Source organism: Sciurus carolinensis, chromosome 18 (genome assembly GCF_902686445.1).
Source record: "Sciurus carolinensis chromosome 18, mSciCar1.2, whole genome shotgun sequence".
Lineage (NCBI taxonomy): Eukaryota > Metazoa > Chordata > Mammalia > Rodentia > Sciuridae > Sciurus > Sciurus carolinensis.
Window position 1 is genome coordinate 40866991 of NC_062230.1, and position 17991 is coordinate 40884981.

General features: G+C 57.8%; 1 protein-coding gene across 2 annotated transcripts in view; it reads left to right on the top strand.

The window, feature by feature from the left end:
• The window catches only part of Lmf1 (lipase maturation factor 1), a 71417-nt gene that overhangs the window by 16333 nt on the left and 37093 nt on the right, over nucleotides 1–17991 (top strand). For both annotated transcript variants that reach the window (XM_047533464.1, XM_047533463.1), the window contains exon 4: nucleotides 13132–13280. In XM_047533464.1, the coding sequence (XP_047389420.1) occupies nucleotides 13132–13280 (149 nt within the window). The remainder of the gene's footprint in view (nucleotides 1–13131; nucleotides 13281–17991) is intronic.

Genomic DNA, 17991 nt, shown 5'->3' on the forward strand with positions numbered 1-17991 from the left:
CTGAGCCCTCACGTCCTCCCTGGGAGCACAGCAGAATCCGCACATCTTCCCTGGGAGTGCAGCTGAGCCTTCAGATCCTCCCTGGGAGCACAGCAGAGCCTGCACATCCTCCCTGGGAGCACAGCTGAGCCTTCAGATCCTCCCTGGGAGCACAGCTGAGTCTTCAGATCCTCCCTGGGGGCATAGCAGAGCCTGCACGTCCTCCCTGGGAGCACAGCTGAGCCTTCAGATCCTGGGAGCACAACTGAGCCTTCAGATCCTCCCTGGGAGTGCAGCCGAGCCTTCAGATCCTCCCTGGGGGCACAGCAGAGCCTGAACATCCTCCCTGGGAGCACAGCAGAGCCTGAACATCCTCCCTGGGAGCACAGCAGAGCCTGAACATCCTCTCTGGGAGCACAGCTGAGCCCTCACGTCCTCCCTGGGAGCACAGCAAAGCCTTCAGATCCTCCCTGGGAGCACAGCAGAGCCTGCACATCCTCCCTGCGAGCACAACCAAGCCTTCAGATCCTCCCTGGGGGCACAGCTGAGCCTGCACGTCCTCCCTGGGAGCATAGCAGAGCCCGTACATCCTCCCTAGGAGTGCAGCTGAGCCTTCAGATCCTCCCTGGGAGCACAGCTGAGCCTACACATCCTCCCTGGGAGTGCTGTGCAGTCGGGTGCAACCTGGGAGCTGTAGGCTGGCTCAGCCCATCGCTGCAGCATGGTGTGGGGCCAGCGTTTGCTGCTGCCCATTGGGGACGTGTGCATTTCCTTTGTGTTCTCTCTGCTTAGTCATGTCTGGTGAAAGTGGCTTTGTCAAATCCAGAAAAGGAATGGCAAATCCTTTTCCTTATCCGCGTGATCATTACCATTTTGTGTGCTTTGGTTCTCTCCCATCATGTCAGTTTCCCATTTCTGTTAGTAATTTGTGGTGGTTCGTGTTTTATTTTGTTTGGTAGCCGGGGTTGTACCCAGGGGCATTTAAACACTGAGCCACCCAGCCTTTTTTATGTTTTATTTTGAGATAGGGCCTTGCTAAGATGTCACTGAGTTGCTGAGGCTGGCTTTGAACTTACGATCCTCCTGCCTAGCCTCCTGAGCTGCTGGGATTACAGGCGTGCACCACCACACTTGGCTGGTTGTTCGTAGACCAGCAGACTCACAGAGCACCAAGTGCTTCCTCTCTGTGCTTCCTGCTTGCAGTCTTGGATGCACTTGGGTGGGCTCCCTCCAGAACTCATCCAACTTGCTCTTGGTTTTGTTTGTGCTGAGTTGTGTAGTTGTGGAGCATCAAGCTGCTGTTGTCTCTTCAATCCACAGCATCACCCTGGCACAGTGCTTGACTGTCAGGGTCTGTGTGTAGTGGCTGGTGCCGAGGCTGGTTCTGTCCCCACCCCTTCTCTGTGTTCTGCTCCAGTGCCCTGCAGTGAGGGTCTGTCTGACTGGGAGCTCTCTCGCCCTAAGCCTCCTGCGGCTGTTGCCCTAGCTGCCCCTCCCGACTCTCCTGCATAGCCTAGGGTGCTGTTGCCCCTTATCCCCTCCCCGTGGTTGTCTTCATTATGGGCCTTCAAGGAACTGGTGTTATTTATCAGGTTCTTTTTTTTTTTTTTTTTTTTTAATGTTGGAGTTGATGGACCTTTATTTTGTTTGTTTATATGTGGTGCCGAGGTTCAAACCCAGTGCCTCACACACGCTCTGCACCTGCTCACTGAGCCACGACCTCAGCCCCCAGGTTCTTTTTCTGTGTTGCTTTAAATTTCCTTTAGTGATGCCGGACCTGGAACCCAGGCCCTCACAGTGCTGGGCCGGTGTTCGGCCACCAGGCTTGCTCCGTCAGGCCTTTCACAAAAGCGCTTTAGTTCATGAGCTGTTGCTTTTGTAGGCTGCCTCCTCCCTGTCGGGGGCGTACCACTCTCCTTTCTGCCTCTCCTGGTCTCCTGGCAGAAGCACCCACATGGCACTGCCTCAGCTGTGCCCGTTGCTCCCGCAGCTCAGTGCCAGAGCCTCTCTGGACGAGTGCTGTCTTGAGCAGTGCCTGCCAGCCCTGCATGCTGGGGTCCATCCGTCTCCTCTGCTGGCCAACCTGGGTTCTTTCCACCCTCCAGGCAGTGGCCCGAAGACTGTTCTTAGGATGATAAAGAACTTAGATGTGGGTTAGCCAGATTGCATTGTGCAGCTTCTAAAAATCTGCAGTACCCTGTTTCACCTCTGTACCCCGAATCCTGCTCGCCTGACAAACCCATTTATCTCCGCTAGTACTTACTCTGTTATTTGCACTGTCTCTCTTTTTAAAATGTTTTTTAATTGTAGATGGACACTGTTTTTCTCTTACTTTTATGTGGTGCTGAGGACTGAACCCAGTGCCTCACACGTGCACTACGTAGTGTGTGCCTAGGCCGTTCTTGGCGTACCACATTTGGATGTTGTCTGTGCACTCCCTGTTTTGAGTGGTAAGAGCGATTCTCACACATCCCTCGTGTTGTTCTCCCCGTCTTGAATCGCTGCATCATGATACGGTGTTTTATTAACGGAGCAGTCGTTCCTCACGCTGTTGTGACTGTGCAAGTGTTGTTGACTCCTGTTTCAAACAAGTGTCTTCTGCCTCTTGTTATGTGGTTCACTTAGTTTCCTCCTTGGATCCCCTCGCGCCCATTCATCTCACATTTTCCAGTGCCACTGCTCACCCCTCCCGGCATAGTCCCACCAGAACCAGGTACCTTACGTGATCCTGCGTTCCTCCTTCCCACGTGTGGAGCTTCCTGCTCAGTCCCTGGCATCTTCAGGCCTCTGGAGTTGGAGACGTGGAGCAACTTGCCCCCAGTGCATGTGTCCCCTTCTCTGTGTGCTAGGGACCCTGGTGACGCACAGGGGTGGGTGAGCAGGTTGTGTTGGCAGTGCTCAGTGCTGATGGCCACTTTCCACTGCCCGCTCCCTCCTCCCTCCTGTGACCTGCTGCGGTACCTAATGCAGGATCGCTTGCAGCTCTTGGCCTTGCCACTTTTAGAGAGAGACCCCAAGAAGCGCAGGTGAGCTGGACCTTGTCACTGCTGGCAGCGTGAGCTGTCACTGTCTGAGCAAGGGAAGCCACTGCTCTTTTCACGTTGCCCTGGTCAGCTTCCTGCCAGGTGAATGCTGAGTCCTGGTTGTGGTAGCAGCCAAGAGCCCAGAGAAGGGCTCATGGTTCCTTCAAAGAGTGCCCCGACTGCCAGCTGACTCCGCACCTCCAGAACTTGGTGCACGTCCCTAGAGCCTCCTGGATGCGGGGCCCATTGCTGGAGGCCGTCAGACGCAGCACTGGTGAGCCTGACCCTTGCCAGTGTGTGACAGGAAGGGGTCCAGTTTCTTTCGTAAGTGCTTTGATGTTTGAAGACACAAGGTGAAGGTGGAAGCTACACTCCCTTGCTGCCAGGGCGGTAGCTCTGGTTGTGCGGGTTTCTCAGAGGGGACAGGTGGGGTGCAACCCGCCCATGGTTCCCAAGTGTGCTGCGGCCCCTTCTTGAGAGTGGCCTTCTCCTGTCCAGAACACGTGCCTCTTCTGAGCAGGGCTCCCTGCCTTTGCTGCAAGCACGCTGACTGCCTGTTAGGCAGACTGCTCGCTGCTGGTTCTGTCTGGTCCCAGCCCTGACGGGTTTCTCTGAGCAGGAGCACACCCCTACTGCCGCTGTGCACCTGGAGAAGTGGGTCCAGAGCACCAGAGGGAATTGTCTTGTAGTTCCTTACTCACAGGACTTGGGAGTTCAGAGAGCCCCACTCGCCCCACCCTGCCCTTTGTCATCTGCATCACTGCAACCAAGACAGAGACCCATCTGGTTCCAGAGGAGCTTCAGACCTGTCGGGCTCTCCAGCTTCCCACCAAAGCCCAGGGCCCCATGGCCCACGGAGTGCCCCACACAACTCCACCAGGTGCTCCAAGAGCGTCTGCATTGCCCAGATCTAGATGAGCTCTGCCTGGGAGCCTCGGCCCTGTGCAGAGGGTGCTGGACATACTGGCCACTCCTGGGCCTCCCTTGGATGCAGGTAGAAATCACAAGGCTGTTGCGCTCACACAGTGAACATCGGCTAAGTGGACATCACACCCTGTGACCCCTTTCTGTCTGCTTCTGGGGAGAAGCCGTAAGGGGACAGCAGTGTCACCAGGCTGGGCTGTGAGGAGGCCGACCATTGCTGGCCTGTGGGGCGTGATCTGTGCGAGCATCAGCGCTTACAGGACCTGCCCGGGAGTTCAGGAGCTGTGCACCTCCCACAAGTCCAGGCTCCCAGACTCCTGGAGCTCCCCGTCCCAGGCTGAAATCCAGCATCTGTGGAGTTCTCACATATGAAAATGAAATGTCAGAGGAACCTGCTTGCAAATCAGTAAGCACACACGGGAAGCAGGTAACATGGCTGCACTAGATTTGGTGGTTTAAACCTGAAACCACGTGGACGTCGAAGTCGTCATCCTCAGCAGAGGCAGTGGAAAGCACGGCCTGCAGAGGCCACTGTGGAGACTGAGCAGCTGTTGTGTAGGTGGTCAGTAAGCACGTGAAATAATTCAGCGGTCATGAGGGGGATATTTCTTAACCAACCACAAGCCACCATCTCCTGGGCCCCTGTTAGGAGGGCTGTTCTTGGGCATTCTGGAAGTGGCTGGCTCAGTGGGAGCTCGGAGTAGGGCTTCCCTGGAAGATAAATGGCCAGCGGTCAGGAACCTTGAATACACAGGCCTGTGGGTCTGCAGCCCCACATCAGGTTTCCTGAAGCGGGATTGAGGAGGTGCAGACAGACTCAGATGAGACTCCCATCTCCAAGTGATGGAAGGAGAACATGGAAATCTCAGAGCTGAGGGGGCCAATAGTGACCCATGGCTCTACTTGGGAACAGAATGTGGTGGAGGCCTCTCAGTTACATGGAAGCTTCATTCCTTAGAGAATGAGGCCATGGTGCACCAGGAGATAGATCTGTGGGAAGAGCTTTGCCTTGGCAAGTGAGCCGGTCCTAGGCAGTATCCTGAGCTGCAGTCCAGGTCTGCAGAGCAAACCTTGCTTCTGCACAAGGTGGAGCTGGGCTGATCACCATCAGGACTGGCTGAAGCTCCCCCATGCCTGTCTCAGTGGGAAAGGCCTGAGGAAACTGGTGGTTGAGACAGATCTCCCATTTCAGTTCAGAAAGACCTGCTTTCTGAGCTGTCCTTGGAGTCACCTAACGGGATGCCATCTGTAAGAGCTCACGGGGCTTTTTGTTTTTCTGTACCAGACACACCCGCAGCCGTGGGGCTCTCTTAGTGCTTGAGCTGGACAGCAAGCTCACTTCCCGGAGGCCTGCAGCTGGCACCTCCACAGTGCTTCCCCTCGGTGGCCCCAAGAACAGTCACCATGTGTCAGTGACACCGGAGAGTGCGTGCGACCTGAAGAGCGAGGTCTGAGTGTGCCTTGTGCACGGCTGCAGCCCTGCCCCACGTGTGGAGTTGATCCGAGGCACAGGGCACAACCTCACCTGTTCTTGTCTGAAAGAAGGCAGCCTGGCGTTCAAGTGCCTGCAGCGGCAGGGGTTTCCTGAGTGTGGACGCCGCCTGCAGACGGCCCCAGAGTGGCTGTGGGTGATGGCCGCCGCCCTCAGAACTCCACTGGGAGGTGCGCTTCGCTCTGCGGGGTGGAGGTCCTGTTCCTGTTGGCTTGACTGTGATGTGCCTGGGAGGCTTTTTTGTGTGAGTGCTTATGATTCACTGAGGTTCTTGAATCTTAATTTGTACCTTTGCCACATTTGGGTGCTTTTGCCAGCTCTCTTCCACTGCGCGGCTCTGCCTGTGCCCTCTGGCTCCAGACCTGGCAGGCTTACTGTCTTCCTGCATCTCCATCCTGGGCTTGAACAACCGGCCCCTTCCTCTTCACTGTTACGCTTACCCAGTAAGATGATCAGTCCCGTATTTTATTTTTCAGTTCTCTGATCTGGTTCTTCTTCTCATAGCTCTTTCTCTGCCATGAGGTGGGGGCAGCACGGTGCGGGCTGAGGCCTGCCGGCAGGGCTGCCTCCACCCCTCCTGAGACGGCCCGGAGCTTGGAGGAGACGCAGGGGCCCTGGCCACAGTCTAGCTTCCAGGGACACCGCCTGAGACGGCCCGGAGCTCGGAGGAGACGCAGGGGCCCTGGCCACAGTCTACCTTCCAGGGACACCTCCTGAGATGGCCCGGAGCTCGGAGGAGACGCGGGGGGCCCTGGCCACAGTCTAGCTTCCAGGGACACCTCCTGAGACGGCCCGGAGCTCGGAGGAGACGCGGGGGCCCCTGGCCACAGTCTAGCTTCCAGGGACACCTCCTGAGACGGCCCGGAGCTCGGAGGAGACGCGGGGGCCCCTGGCCACAGTCTAGCTTCCAGGGACACCTCCTGAGACGGCCCGGAGCTTGGAGGAGACGCGGGGGGGCCCTGGCCACAGTCTAGCTTCCAGGGACACCTCCTGAGACGGCCCGGAGCTCGGAGGAGACGCAGGGGGCCCTGGCCACAGTCTAGCTGCAGTTCCTGCCTCTCCTTGGACAACCCATCACCTGACAGGAAGCATGATCTCAAGTGTCCTCCAAAGGACACATTCTGGAAGCTTCCGCTGGCTCCAGTGTGAGATGCCCACCTCTGTCCAGTCCCTGCTTGCTGCACTCCATGAGGCATGTGCTCTAGCCTGCTTGGCCTTGATGTCCATAACAGTCTGGGAACATTTGCCAACATGGATGCAGGTGCATATGCATTGGCCCAGCTGTGGTTCTGGAAGTGACCCACACACCACTCAGGCACTCCCCAAGACAGCTGGAAACGGGTCCAGACCTGTACTGCCCACCACAGAGATGCTGGCTCTGTGCAGCCACTTACATTTACATTCAGCTGAATTGAAGTTTAGAACTTAGAATTTCCTTCCCTGGTCACCCAGCTGCATTTTGAGTGCACAGAGGTCAGTGGCCAGGGGCTGCTTGACTGCCTTGGCTCCAGTGAAGAGCACTTCCATTCTCACAGACCTGGCCACCACGTGCCAGGCTGAACCTGCTCAGGGTCTGGGGTCCCTCAGGCTGGGTGTGCACACTCGCACCCCTGCGAGGGAGGTGAAGGGCAGAGCGTGCTGCAGCCCAGTGATGCTAGCTGTTTGGAACGGGTTCATAGGAAGGAGTCTGATCCACGTGTGATTTCTGCTGCTGGGAAGCCTTTTGCATTAATCCAGAAATGAAAGGCCAGCTAGGTCTTACCGTGGATCTTCCTCCCAGGCTGGCTGGCGACACCTGCACTGATCAAAGCAGCAGGGAAGCCCAGGCTTGGAAGTCTGGTCATCACAGTAGCGAGGCATTGACAAGCACCGTGACAGGCCCAAATACCCCGTTTCTGCTAGGGTCACCATGAAGGCATGTGGGTTACAAGGTCACTTCCTTTGTCTCTGGAGTGCCCAAGGACATCCTTAAAATACGTATTAACAATTTGCTAGATGCTTCATAATTAGGAGCATGCAGTTCATTGTAATTGTTTAGAGCATGAAACCTCAACCAGCTCTCAGAAGTATCTGCTTCCTAGAAGATCTGAAGCCTGGCTAAGTCCTCAGTTTCCCCAGTGGCCAGCTCCTCCTCTTAGTAGGTCAGGCTGTGCTGAGTTTCTCCTAGGCCACCCAATAGCAAGGACAGCAAAACCCCACAACCTATTCCCACGTCATGACCCGTGGCCAGGCGGCCAGCAAGGCTGACAGGGAAGTTGCTGGGCAGAGCCTGCCTCGGAGCATCCTGGCCTAGGGCACCGCAGCTGGCTCCACATGTGGGTAGCAGGGGTGGGCCACAGCAGCACTCCCTCCCTTAGAAAGTCCTTGGGGTCAGTCCTCCTGGCACCCCCAGGGCAGCCTTGGTGTGACGAAGGTGGGACATCTGTTAGGGAGGGGACAGTTCTGTGGCCATCCAGCAGGGAGGAGGTCAGCGTCCTGGGCATGGTCCCTCAGGGGTACACCTGCTCTCATGGGTGCAGGCAGCATCGAGTGGGCACAGTTGCCCAGGGCCACTGTCTACTCTTGGGAGTAGATGGTAAGGGCCCACTCCCAGATGACAGGCTCCAACTGACCAGGTCAGACCGCTGCACACATGCTGTGGGCCGTCCTGGCAGGCCCCCGTGACTGCAGCCGCTTCCAAGTGCAGTCAGACAAAGCATCCAAACCCTGGGTGGAATCTTCACAGGAGACACAAGCCCAGGCTCAGGCGTGGCTCTGCAGAACAGCATGAGCAACACAAGCACAGACTGAGAGTCAGAGCCCTTGGAGGAAGCAACAGCCATGAGTCTGTCGCCGGCCACTTCCTCCATACCACCTGCGGCTGCTGGGAGCTGGCCTCCGGCAGAGCCTCCTGCCCTATGAAAGCTCGTGCTGTGCAGACGTGGACCGCAGAGGGCACCAACCCCAAAGTCAGGCACAGAGAAGTGGGGTCTGGCTCCTTCCTGATGCCGCAGCTGGCCACGACTCTCATGGCTCTGCGCCATCCAGACCAGGCGTCTCTGTGGCTGAGAGCCCTTCTTTCCATGCTAGCAGTAGTGTGAAGCAAGGTGTTGGTATGCTATTTCATAACTTTCCATCCTAAAATATAACCTACAGAAATTAAGGAAACTTTTAAAAGCTGCTGGCTCCCTCCTGGGCCATCATTAGCAGCCCCTGGGGTGGCAGAGGGCGGGCGGCTCAGAGCTGGAGTGACAGCCAGTCAGAAGGGAGTGCTTTGCCCCTTTCTCCCTGTTTTTAACGGCGAAGCTAATGGATTTCCTGTTCTCACGTGGATGGTGGCTGTCATTTTTGAAGGATCCATCTGTACTATGCTTAATTACCTTAAGTAACTGAAAGAGTTTTGACAGAGCTTGTGAGGCCTGATTTTCTTTCTACAGTGGCCATTGTGGGGACTTGGGTCTCTGACTTGTTTTAATAACATTTCTTCTGGGTCGGAGGTGGCTCAGCCTTTGACATGGTGACTGGTCCAGGTGATGCTGTTCGTGCCTCACCTGTGCATGACACCTGCTGGCCCATCCAGCCCCCACCTAGCAGCTCACCCCGAGCCTCCACTCCTCCCCATGGCTGAGCACATCTGCATCCCAGCTGTCCCTGTCCCATGCAGAAGTGACACAGGGCCACACCGTGACTCGGCTGCATCCTGCCGCCGCGGACCTGGAGCAAGCAGTCCAGAGCGCGTGCCCAAGCTCGGGCCTTCCGGATGCTCTGCTTCTCCCCACTCTGCAGCCTCTTCCCAGGCTGCTGGGCCTCCCTTGTCTCTGCCTTCAGCAGCCCTCAGGCCCTGGTCTGGTCTCAGGGTGGCCGCCTCCTCCCCACTGAGTGCGGTTCCGTGGAGCCCATCATCCTGAAGGTCTGACCTGGCCTCTTCTCCTGTTGATGCCATGGCCTCCTGGTTGCTTTCACACACAGCTCAGCGTGGCCTCTGGCCCAGTGCTTGCTTGGCAGGGGTGTGCCCTGGCCCTCGGACAGCACTGCTCCCAGGTCATGTGGATGAGCCTCTCCACCTTTTCCTTCAGAGCCACTGTCCAGCATGGGTCTGCCCGGTTCCTCCCCTCGCCGGGCCCTCCGGGTGTTGGTGGCCAGTGCTCCGGCTCCTGGGTGCCACAGCCAGAGCAGAGCAGACGCACTTCTGCATTGTTGTGTGGAAGCAGGTGACTCGGAGCTCAGCCAGGGAGCAAGAAGACAAGGCTCGGGCGGGTGCCGGTGCCCCCTCCAGAGGCTGCCAGCTCTTGTCCTACACTGGCCACTTGGCCTGAAACGCCCCCTACTGCCCCCGTCTCCAGGGTTCTGTGCAGCCTACTTTGAGTCCTGGATCCAACGCAAAGCTCTTCCTTGGTTATTAAAGAGTAGATGTTAAGCAGGGCATAGTGGCAGATATCTGTGATCCCAGTGATTCAGGAGACTGAGGCAAAGGGATTGCAGGTGCTGGGTCAGCCTCTGCAACCTAGCAAGACCCTGTCTCAAAATAAAAAGGACTGGAGATATAACTCAAAGGTAGAGCACCCTGGGTTCTATCCCTAGTACTGCAAAAAAAAAAAAAAAAAAAAAGAAAAATTAAATAACTTGGGACCTCATCCTCCATGAGGTGGGTACTGTGAGCCCTCAGAGTTGAAAAGGGACCTTGCTGGACCAGTGCTAAGGGAGTCGCCAAGACATTCCCAGGTCTGGTGGTTTTGTGTGGGCAGCTGCAGAGGAGCTGTTTGATTCTAGTGGTGTGTGACATTAGTGACTGCACTTGGAAGCTTAGTTCAGAGAAGCCGCACAGCAGCCTGCACCTCCCCACTGGGTGGAGGGAAGGAACAGGGAGTGAGCACAGCAGTTCTGGGCCTGGACCTAAGCAGGGACAGGAAGTGTGGATCCTTAATGGTAAGGGCATGTGGTCTAACCTGGTTGCCTTGGGGCTCCCATCTCCTGCAGAGGTGCTGGTTTCTGTGCTACACAAGGACCCCTGTGCTGGGTGAGAACTAGCCATAGAATGCTCCCAGCATTTGGCTATTTGGCCCCAGCAGCCACCCTGGGCTGCACACTGGTGGTTTGTATTCTCTTCCACACCGACGGGGAGAACAGTGGCTTCCTATGCACTCAGCACAGCTGCTGAGATTTGACAAGGTCCAAGCAAAGAAAACAAACAGGGCTACAATAACCCTCCCCTTCCTGGTGTGTCCGTGAAGCCACAGCCACCAGGCAGCTTCTGCATCCCTTGGGAAGAATGGGCCCACCTAGCCAAGACCATTCTGAGCTGGGGCAGGGCGAGGGCAGAGTCTCCTGTTGTAAGGACCCTGGGCTGTGCTCAGCAGGGCTGCTCTGTCCAGACAGTACAGGAAAGTTCCGTCCGAGAGAAGCTGCATGCAGCTCCTTGCTGGTGGAGACAGCTTGTCTTTGTCTCCATGTCTCTTGGCAGGTGTGTGTCTGTTCTGCCATTGCGTATCAATCACTTTGATTGGTGTCACTCACATTATATGTTAAAATTGTGCCCCTCACGTCTGCAGAGTGAGGTGGCAGGCTCCAGGCTCTAGGGAACACCCCCAGAAGCTGTGGGTACACAGCAAGTGTCACTAAACCAGCTGCACCCCGGCCCAGGGTTGCTGGGAGGTCTCGGCAAGCCCTGGGTCCTGAGGGTGGCTGTGTGGGCTGCAGGCGTGCTCTGCTGCTCCCGGGGCCTGAGGTTTTTCTCACTGTGGCCGAGGTTCTTCTCAGAATGTGGCATCTCTGCAGCAGCCCCCTGCCGTGTTTATCAGGTGCCTCCCTCGCACCCCATCCACGCCTGTGTGCAGCACAGGCAGATTCAGTGCATCATTGGACGTGATCATACAAGGAGCGACCTGGGCTGCTGTGAAGCGAGTCTCAGGCTGAGCCCAGGCCCAGCTGTGGTTTCTGGTGGAGTGCAAAGGTCCAGCCCAGGACTCGCTGGCTCACCCCATTCCTGCCGCTTGTTCTAAGGGCGGATGGGGCGTGGGGGACAGGGCTCACTGCCTGCGGTGGTTTCTCTCACCTGCACCAGCCTTGCTCGTTCTAGAACCTTCCCAGGTGCAGCGGGGAGACCCTGCGTAAAGCATGGCAGGCTGGGCAGGCCTTGAGGATTGGAAGGCCACGTGGTGCGGTGCGGCTGGACTCCCTGCACAGAGCCCAAGCTCCGGCTCCGCACACCCAGAGGGACTGCTCAGGAGCAAGCTGCCGCCTCCAGCCCTGGGCGCTGCTCTGACGCCGCCCTGGAGGGTCGGCCATGCCTCGGTGACCTGGGGCAGTGCCTGTCAGACCCAGTCAGTGCTGCCCATCCTGTGCTGGCTGCTCCTTCTGGGGGCAGTCGTTGTGAGGTTGGCAGGCTCCCGGCTGGGGGCACGGGTGGCCCTCTCTGGGACAGACTCCTACGGTCCCCCTTGGTCTGTTCAGCCACGTATGTCCGTGGGCATGCCCGTGGAGGGCGTGGGGCAGGCTCTTGCTGTCTCGCCTCGAGAGCAGTTTAGGATCCAGGGTTTCGTGAGGACAGCACCGTGCCCCTGCCCCACACCATTTCCTGTCACTTGCGTCTCGTGTCAGCGTGGGACATACTCCTGGGGACTGGCATGCCTTGATTCTCGTCTCCCTGGCTTCCCTGGCCCGGGGCCCCATCCAGGACCCCAGGGGACATGTGGTACCTCGGGCTCCTCTCAGACTAACTTGTTTCTGAGGCCGGGGTGGTTCAGGAGCCCATCGGGTCTGGAGGCTGCCCCTCCACCCGGACTGGCCTGTGGTTCCCCCAGCTGGACAGGTCTGGGCTTGGGAGGAAGACTCGGGGGTGCCTCTGTGGCGCCCAGCAGGCGACTCTCCCCTTCCCTCCTGTGCCCTGGGCAGGAGGGCCGCGCAGTCCACGGGGGACTCTGGGGCTTGTCGACGGTCCCCCTTGATCTGTTCGGCCACGTATGTCAGTGCAGACTCATTACTTCGTTATGGTTTCGTACTAATTGGGTTCCGTCGCACCAGCTTTTGATCTTAGAACGATCTTCCCTCCTGGAAGAGCTCAGGAAGGCTTGAGAGAGCGCTTCCCTGCCTCCCGGTTCCCGCACGGCATCCGGTGCCTCTGCACACACACTCGTGTGTAGGTGTGGGTCTTGCTGTGAACCCTCAGAGCCACAGCCCTGTCCACAGCACCCTGCAGGGTGGCCCCTCAGTGGGGAACCCCAGTCGCCATCCATTTGGGGGCCACCTCAGCAAGTCCAGGAGCACAGGGACCACCCAGGCTGCTCTCCTGCTCCTGGGGTGCTGATGGGCAGCAGTGTGGACCACCATCCCCAGCTTGGGCCTTGCTGGTTCCCGGCTCCTCCTGGGAGCAGCCTCCTCCCCTGCAGTGGTTTTGGCAAGCCTCTCTCAGGGAAGGTACACCCAGCCACGCCCTCCCACTCCTTCCTCTTGAGCAAGAGGTTTCCACAGACCCCTGTGGGCGGCACAGTCCATGGTGGGCTCAGACGCCATGCTCCCGAGGCATCCTCACAGGTGCAGGGAGAAGGGCCACCGAGGTGCATGCCCACCGGGCCCCAGGCTCGTCTCTCCAGAGCTCCCAGCCTCCTTTCCACGGGGCACCTGGTGACGGCACACCTCCCGCCTTGGGGGTGTTTGAGGCTCTGTTAAACTGGGCGTGCGACGTGGTTTGTGTTTGCTCCTGCTGAGTGTACCTTTGTGTCTTGCTTCCCCAACCAGGCTGGGAGTCGCAGCTGCTGGAAACAGGGTTCCTGGGAATCTTCCTGTGTCCCTGGTGGACTCTGTCCCGACTTCCCCGGCACACCCCTACGTCCCGGATAGTGCTGTGGGGCTTCCGCTGGCTCATCTTCAGGATCATGCTTGGCGCTGTGAGTAGAACTTCCGTTGGACCTATTTGGGAACGATGTGCACAAGACGCATCATGGCTCCCCTGGGTCGTTGGCTCCTAGAGGGCAGGGCACCTCCTGCGGACCTCCAGCCAGGCCCCACGCAGATCCCTTTCTGTGGGAAGCACAGGCCTGGGGCCCATTCTGGAGCAGGTGCAGGAGGAGGCCCATGGGCTTTCTCTGCCCTCCCACCGTAGTGTCAGGCTCTCCGAGGACAGAAGTAACCTACCATCGCAGCCAGGGGATGTTCTGCAGTCCCAGCACCCAGGAGCTGCTGGCTCCACCCCTCATGTTTTCTGTCGGTCTCCCTGGGACCCGGCTTGGCTGGCCTCGGGCATCTCTCAGACTCGGGGGTGTGTGCGTGTCTGTCGTGTAGCAGGCGTGTGGTGTCTGGTGTCCTTTGCCTGGCCTGGGGCTGCTGTCTGTGCCCTGCTGTGCCTTGTGCAGCATGCTGGAGTCACCTGGGAGTTCCAGAAGCAGGAGTGAGGCAGGTCCCCGCAGCTCCTGACTGTGCCACTCACCCTGTCTGCCGCTCCTCTTTCTGGTTAATGAGATCTTTGTGTTCCTGCTAGAATTATCATAGGAAATCAGCCTTCTATGTTGGAAACGTTGCTGTGCAGGGCTCCTCTGTGTCTGCTTGCTTTAAGTCCTCTAGGGATCAACCCCTGGTAGTTGAGGCACAACACCAAGGACAAGTCCTTGTGCCACCTGCTGCAGGTTGCTCTCCATCAGAGCTGCCTCCATCTAGAATGTTCCACATCTTTCCTTGCTTGGCATGATCTTGACTCTGGCTGATCTGGTGGCCCTCCCTGGGCAGTTCATCATGGGAGGTGACCCTGCCCACCCTGTGGTCATGGGAGTCTGCCATCCACTCCCTCTGACCAGGCATTGGTGCTGGGTCAGGAGTGTCCCCGTTTTGTGGGAAGCCCTCTGGGCCATGGGGACATTAACTTGCAGGACCTCCTCACATCTCCTTGAGGCTGCCTGTGGTGACCAGCCCCTGGCCTGACCAGTTTCGTGGAATAGCTGCTCTGTGAGGGAGAAGTGGGCCAGTTCTCAGGAGGGACAGGCTCCCGGGGCACAACCGACGGCTCCTCTGCTACCTTAGCTGTGGTCACCAGTGGTGGGGCTCAGTGCGTGTCTGCAGCTCAGCCTGTCAGGAGACCGTGGAGGGGCTTCCTGTGCCTGCTCCGCAAGGAGACCGTTCTGAGCCGCTTTTCCATCACTGTGACTAAGGACCTGACAAGAACAAATAGAGGGGGGAAAGTGTCTTTGGCTCAGTTTCAGAGGTCTCAGTCCATAGATGGCCGACTCCATAGCTCTGGGTCTGAGATGAGGCAGAGCTTCATGTCAGAAGACTGTGGTGGAGAAAAGCCGCTCAGTATGTGGTAGTCAGGAAGCAGAGAGAGAGCTCCACTCACAGGGACAGAATGTAAACCCAGAGGCTTGCCCCCAGTGACCCACCTCCTGCAGCCACACCCACCTGCCTGTGCCCACCACCCACTTACCCTCCAAGTGGGTCGATGCACTGCTGGGTTGAGGCGCCCGTGACCCGGTCACCTTGCCTCTGAGCCGTCTCGCGCCGTCTCACGTACGCGCTTCTGGGACACCTCACGTCTACCACTGCAGGTGTGCAGGTGAACGTCCCCAGGCTGGCCGCTGTGCCCTTGCCTTCCCGCCTGGACTCCAGTGCTCCTGCCCAGGGTGTTGCTGCAGGCCCAGCAGCAAGCAGGTGCCTCTTGTGCTGGTGGTCACCGGGGGCACCCGAGAGCCTGCCTCTGGGAGTGGGGTCCCCGTGGCTCCCCAGATCCTGCTGTTCTCAGACGTGGGGTGGAAGCAACCCCATTCCCAGGAGCCCGCGCCCTTCGCTGCCTAAAGCGTGTCGTCCAGGTGCTGACCCTCTGCAGCTGGCTACCTCTGCGTCTCTGCCCTGTGGACGGGGCTTCCAGGAGGGCCCGGAGGCAGCGGGGCGTGGCCTACCACATGCTCTCACGGGGCGGCCAGCAGCCCCCAACTGCCCACACTGGGCTGTGAGCTCCCCGGGCTCTGTGTCCTGCCCCGGTCAGGGTGCGTGGGACCACGGCAGCCAGGAGAGGGCAGGCAGGTGTGGGGCCCATGCAGGAGGTGCGGGAGGTGGGGTGTGCACGTCAGGTGGCTCAGCCGTGGCCCTGCCTCCAGCCCGACCAGGCTGCTGCTGTCTGCCCGCCCGCGCTCCATTTGAGGAGGAGGGTGGGTGCTTCCTGATGCTCCTGGCCACCTCTGGAGACCATGCTGTTGTCCAGCAGCTCTGGGCGCAATTCCCGCTCCTCTAAGCGCAGATCTGAGGAAGCTCTTCCGCCTCTATTTGGTGGCGTTTCTTGGTGAGGTGCTGCACAGCCAGAGCCTGGGGTGGAGGAGCCTGGCCTGCGGGGCTCTGGGGCTGTTTGTGCGTGGCTCTGGTGCAAGGGTTGAACAACCCCCGGGAGCCTGACAGCCGTGCGAGTCATTAGCACTTTCACAGGCGCCATTTAAGGCATTTTGATTGACTGTTAGTGCCAGCTGGATAGAAATTGCCAGGTGCACTAAAAGGTATAATTACTGATACCGTCTTCGGTTGGATATTATTAATCTTCAGTGGGAAGCAGAGCGCGTTGGCTTGATAAGCAGTGACAGCAGCTGTGAGTCCCTGCGTGTGAGGCAGGCAGGCAGGCGTGGCCAGCGGCCCTCCCGTGCTCTGCCGCCAGGGCCACGGGGACGCTGGGAGTCTTCCTCAAAGCCAGTGCCAGGGGCTTGCGGTCAGGCATTCGATGTGCCCTGGAAGCCGGTCGGTGCCAAGCGAGGAGAACTCAGAAGGGTACCGTCCTAGCACCAAGTGCCCAGTCTTCTGACCCTGGGGATCTCCGCACTGGGCCCAGTGGCAACACAGGCCACCCGCTCCCTGTGATGCGGTGTGGCTCCTAGGGTGGGACCCCTGGGTGGAGGGCCGTGTGGGGAGCTGACGAGACCACATGAGGCTTTGTCACAGCCGCCTGACGGGCCCCAGGCCTGGCTTGGGGTCCCTGAGGCCTGGCGATGACAAGCACCTTCCACTCACTTGTCAGTTGTGCTTGTGTGTTTTCGGTCCTTTGCCCATTTTCTTTTTTTCTTTCTTAGCTGACTTGTTTGTATTTGGTGTTGAGTTGGAGGGTTCATTCTGCATTCTGGTTGTCAACCCTTATCCTCGGTGAGGGTGGCAAATGCCTCTCACCTTCCAAGACTGCCTCTTCACCACTGAGGCTGCTGGGCCCAGGGACCCGCCACCCTCCACGGCTCCTGTGCCGGGGACCGGGACCCGCCACCCTCCAGGCTCCTGTGCCGGGGACGGCGGACTGCTGGGCTCATGCGGTCCCTCTGTCCAGCTTTGCTTTCCTTTCCTGTGCTTTTGATGTCAGACTCAGGACTCATCACACAGACCAGTATCAGCATGTCTTGGGCCATCTCTTCTGTGAGTCTTCTGGCTTCAGCTTTTAGTCTTTAGTCCCTTGGAGCTGATTTCTTGTACAGTGTAAGGGTCCCACTTAGTTCTTTCACTTGTTCCCACCTGGGTTTTCCAACACCCTGTGGAAGAGACTTTCCTGCTGTGTGTTCCTGGCACCCTTGTTGAGTACCAGTTAACAACAAGTGTGGTTTATTTCTGGGCTCTCCCCTGTTAGTCCTCAAGTCTGTTTTTATGCCACCATCCTGTTCTGATTGATGTGCCTTTCTAGTGGAGTCTGAAAGCAGGAAGTATGAGACATTTGGCTTCTTTTGTTCTTTCTTAGGAATGCTTTGTCCCTTTAAAAAAAAAAAATGCTTTATCCTAGCAGTTCAGGAGGCTGAGGCAGGAGGATGGAGAGTTCAAAGCCAACCTCAGCAACAGCAAGGTGCTAAGCAACTCGGTGAGACCCTGTCTCTAAATAAAATACAAAATAGGGCTGGGGCTGTGGTTCAGGGTCAAGCGCCCCTGAGTTCAATTCCTGGTACTAAAAATATTAAAAAATGAAAAGTAAGAATGCTTTATCTATAGCTCTCTAAGGTTTGTTTATATATGTCTCCATGCAAATTTTAGCATTGTTTTTCTATTCTGTGGGAAGTACCAATGGGATTTCAGTAGAAATTGCAGTGCACCTGCAGTTGACTTTGAGTAGTACTGTCAAGAGGTAAAAAGTACTGGTGAGGATGTGGGAACAGGGGACCCCTGGCACTGTTGGGAATGTCAGTTAGCACAGCCATTGTGGGAAACGGGGCGGAGGCTCCTTGGAGTCCGGATAGACCCACGTGATGCAGTGTCCACGTCAGGCACATCTGGAGGAGATGGTCAGCATGTTGCAGAGATCTGTCTCCTGTTTCTTCACCGTTGTGCACAGGAACCGGATGGGAAGAACCTCAGCATCCATGCACAGCTGGATGGATGAGGGAACCGTGGTGGGTATCCAGGAGGGGAAGCAAGTCGTGCCCTGCTGCAGCCTGGTGAGCCTAGGCGAGGCGAGCCAGGCTCAGAGGGAGTACTGTGAGATTGTGCTCCACTCGGGCAGAGCAGAGGGAGGTGGTTGCCAGGAGTGGGAGGAGGGAGCAGGAGATGATGGCCACAGGACACATTCCCATCAGAATGTGCCCAGCAGCATGGCACTCTAGGTGGTGGCCCCCGCGTGGACGGGGAAGCACCAGGAAGGTGGACCCACGAGCTCTCACTGCA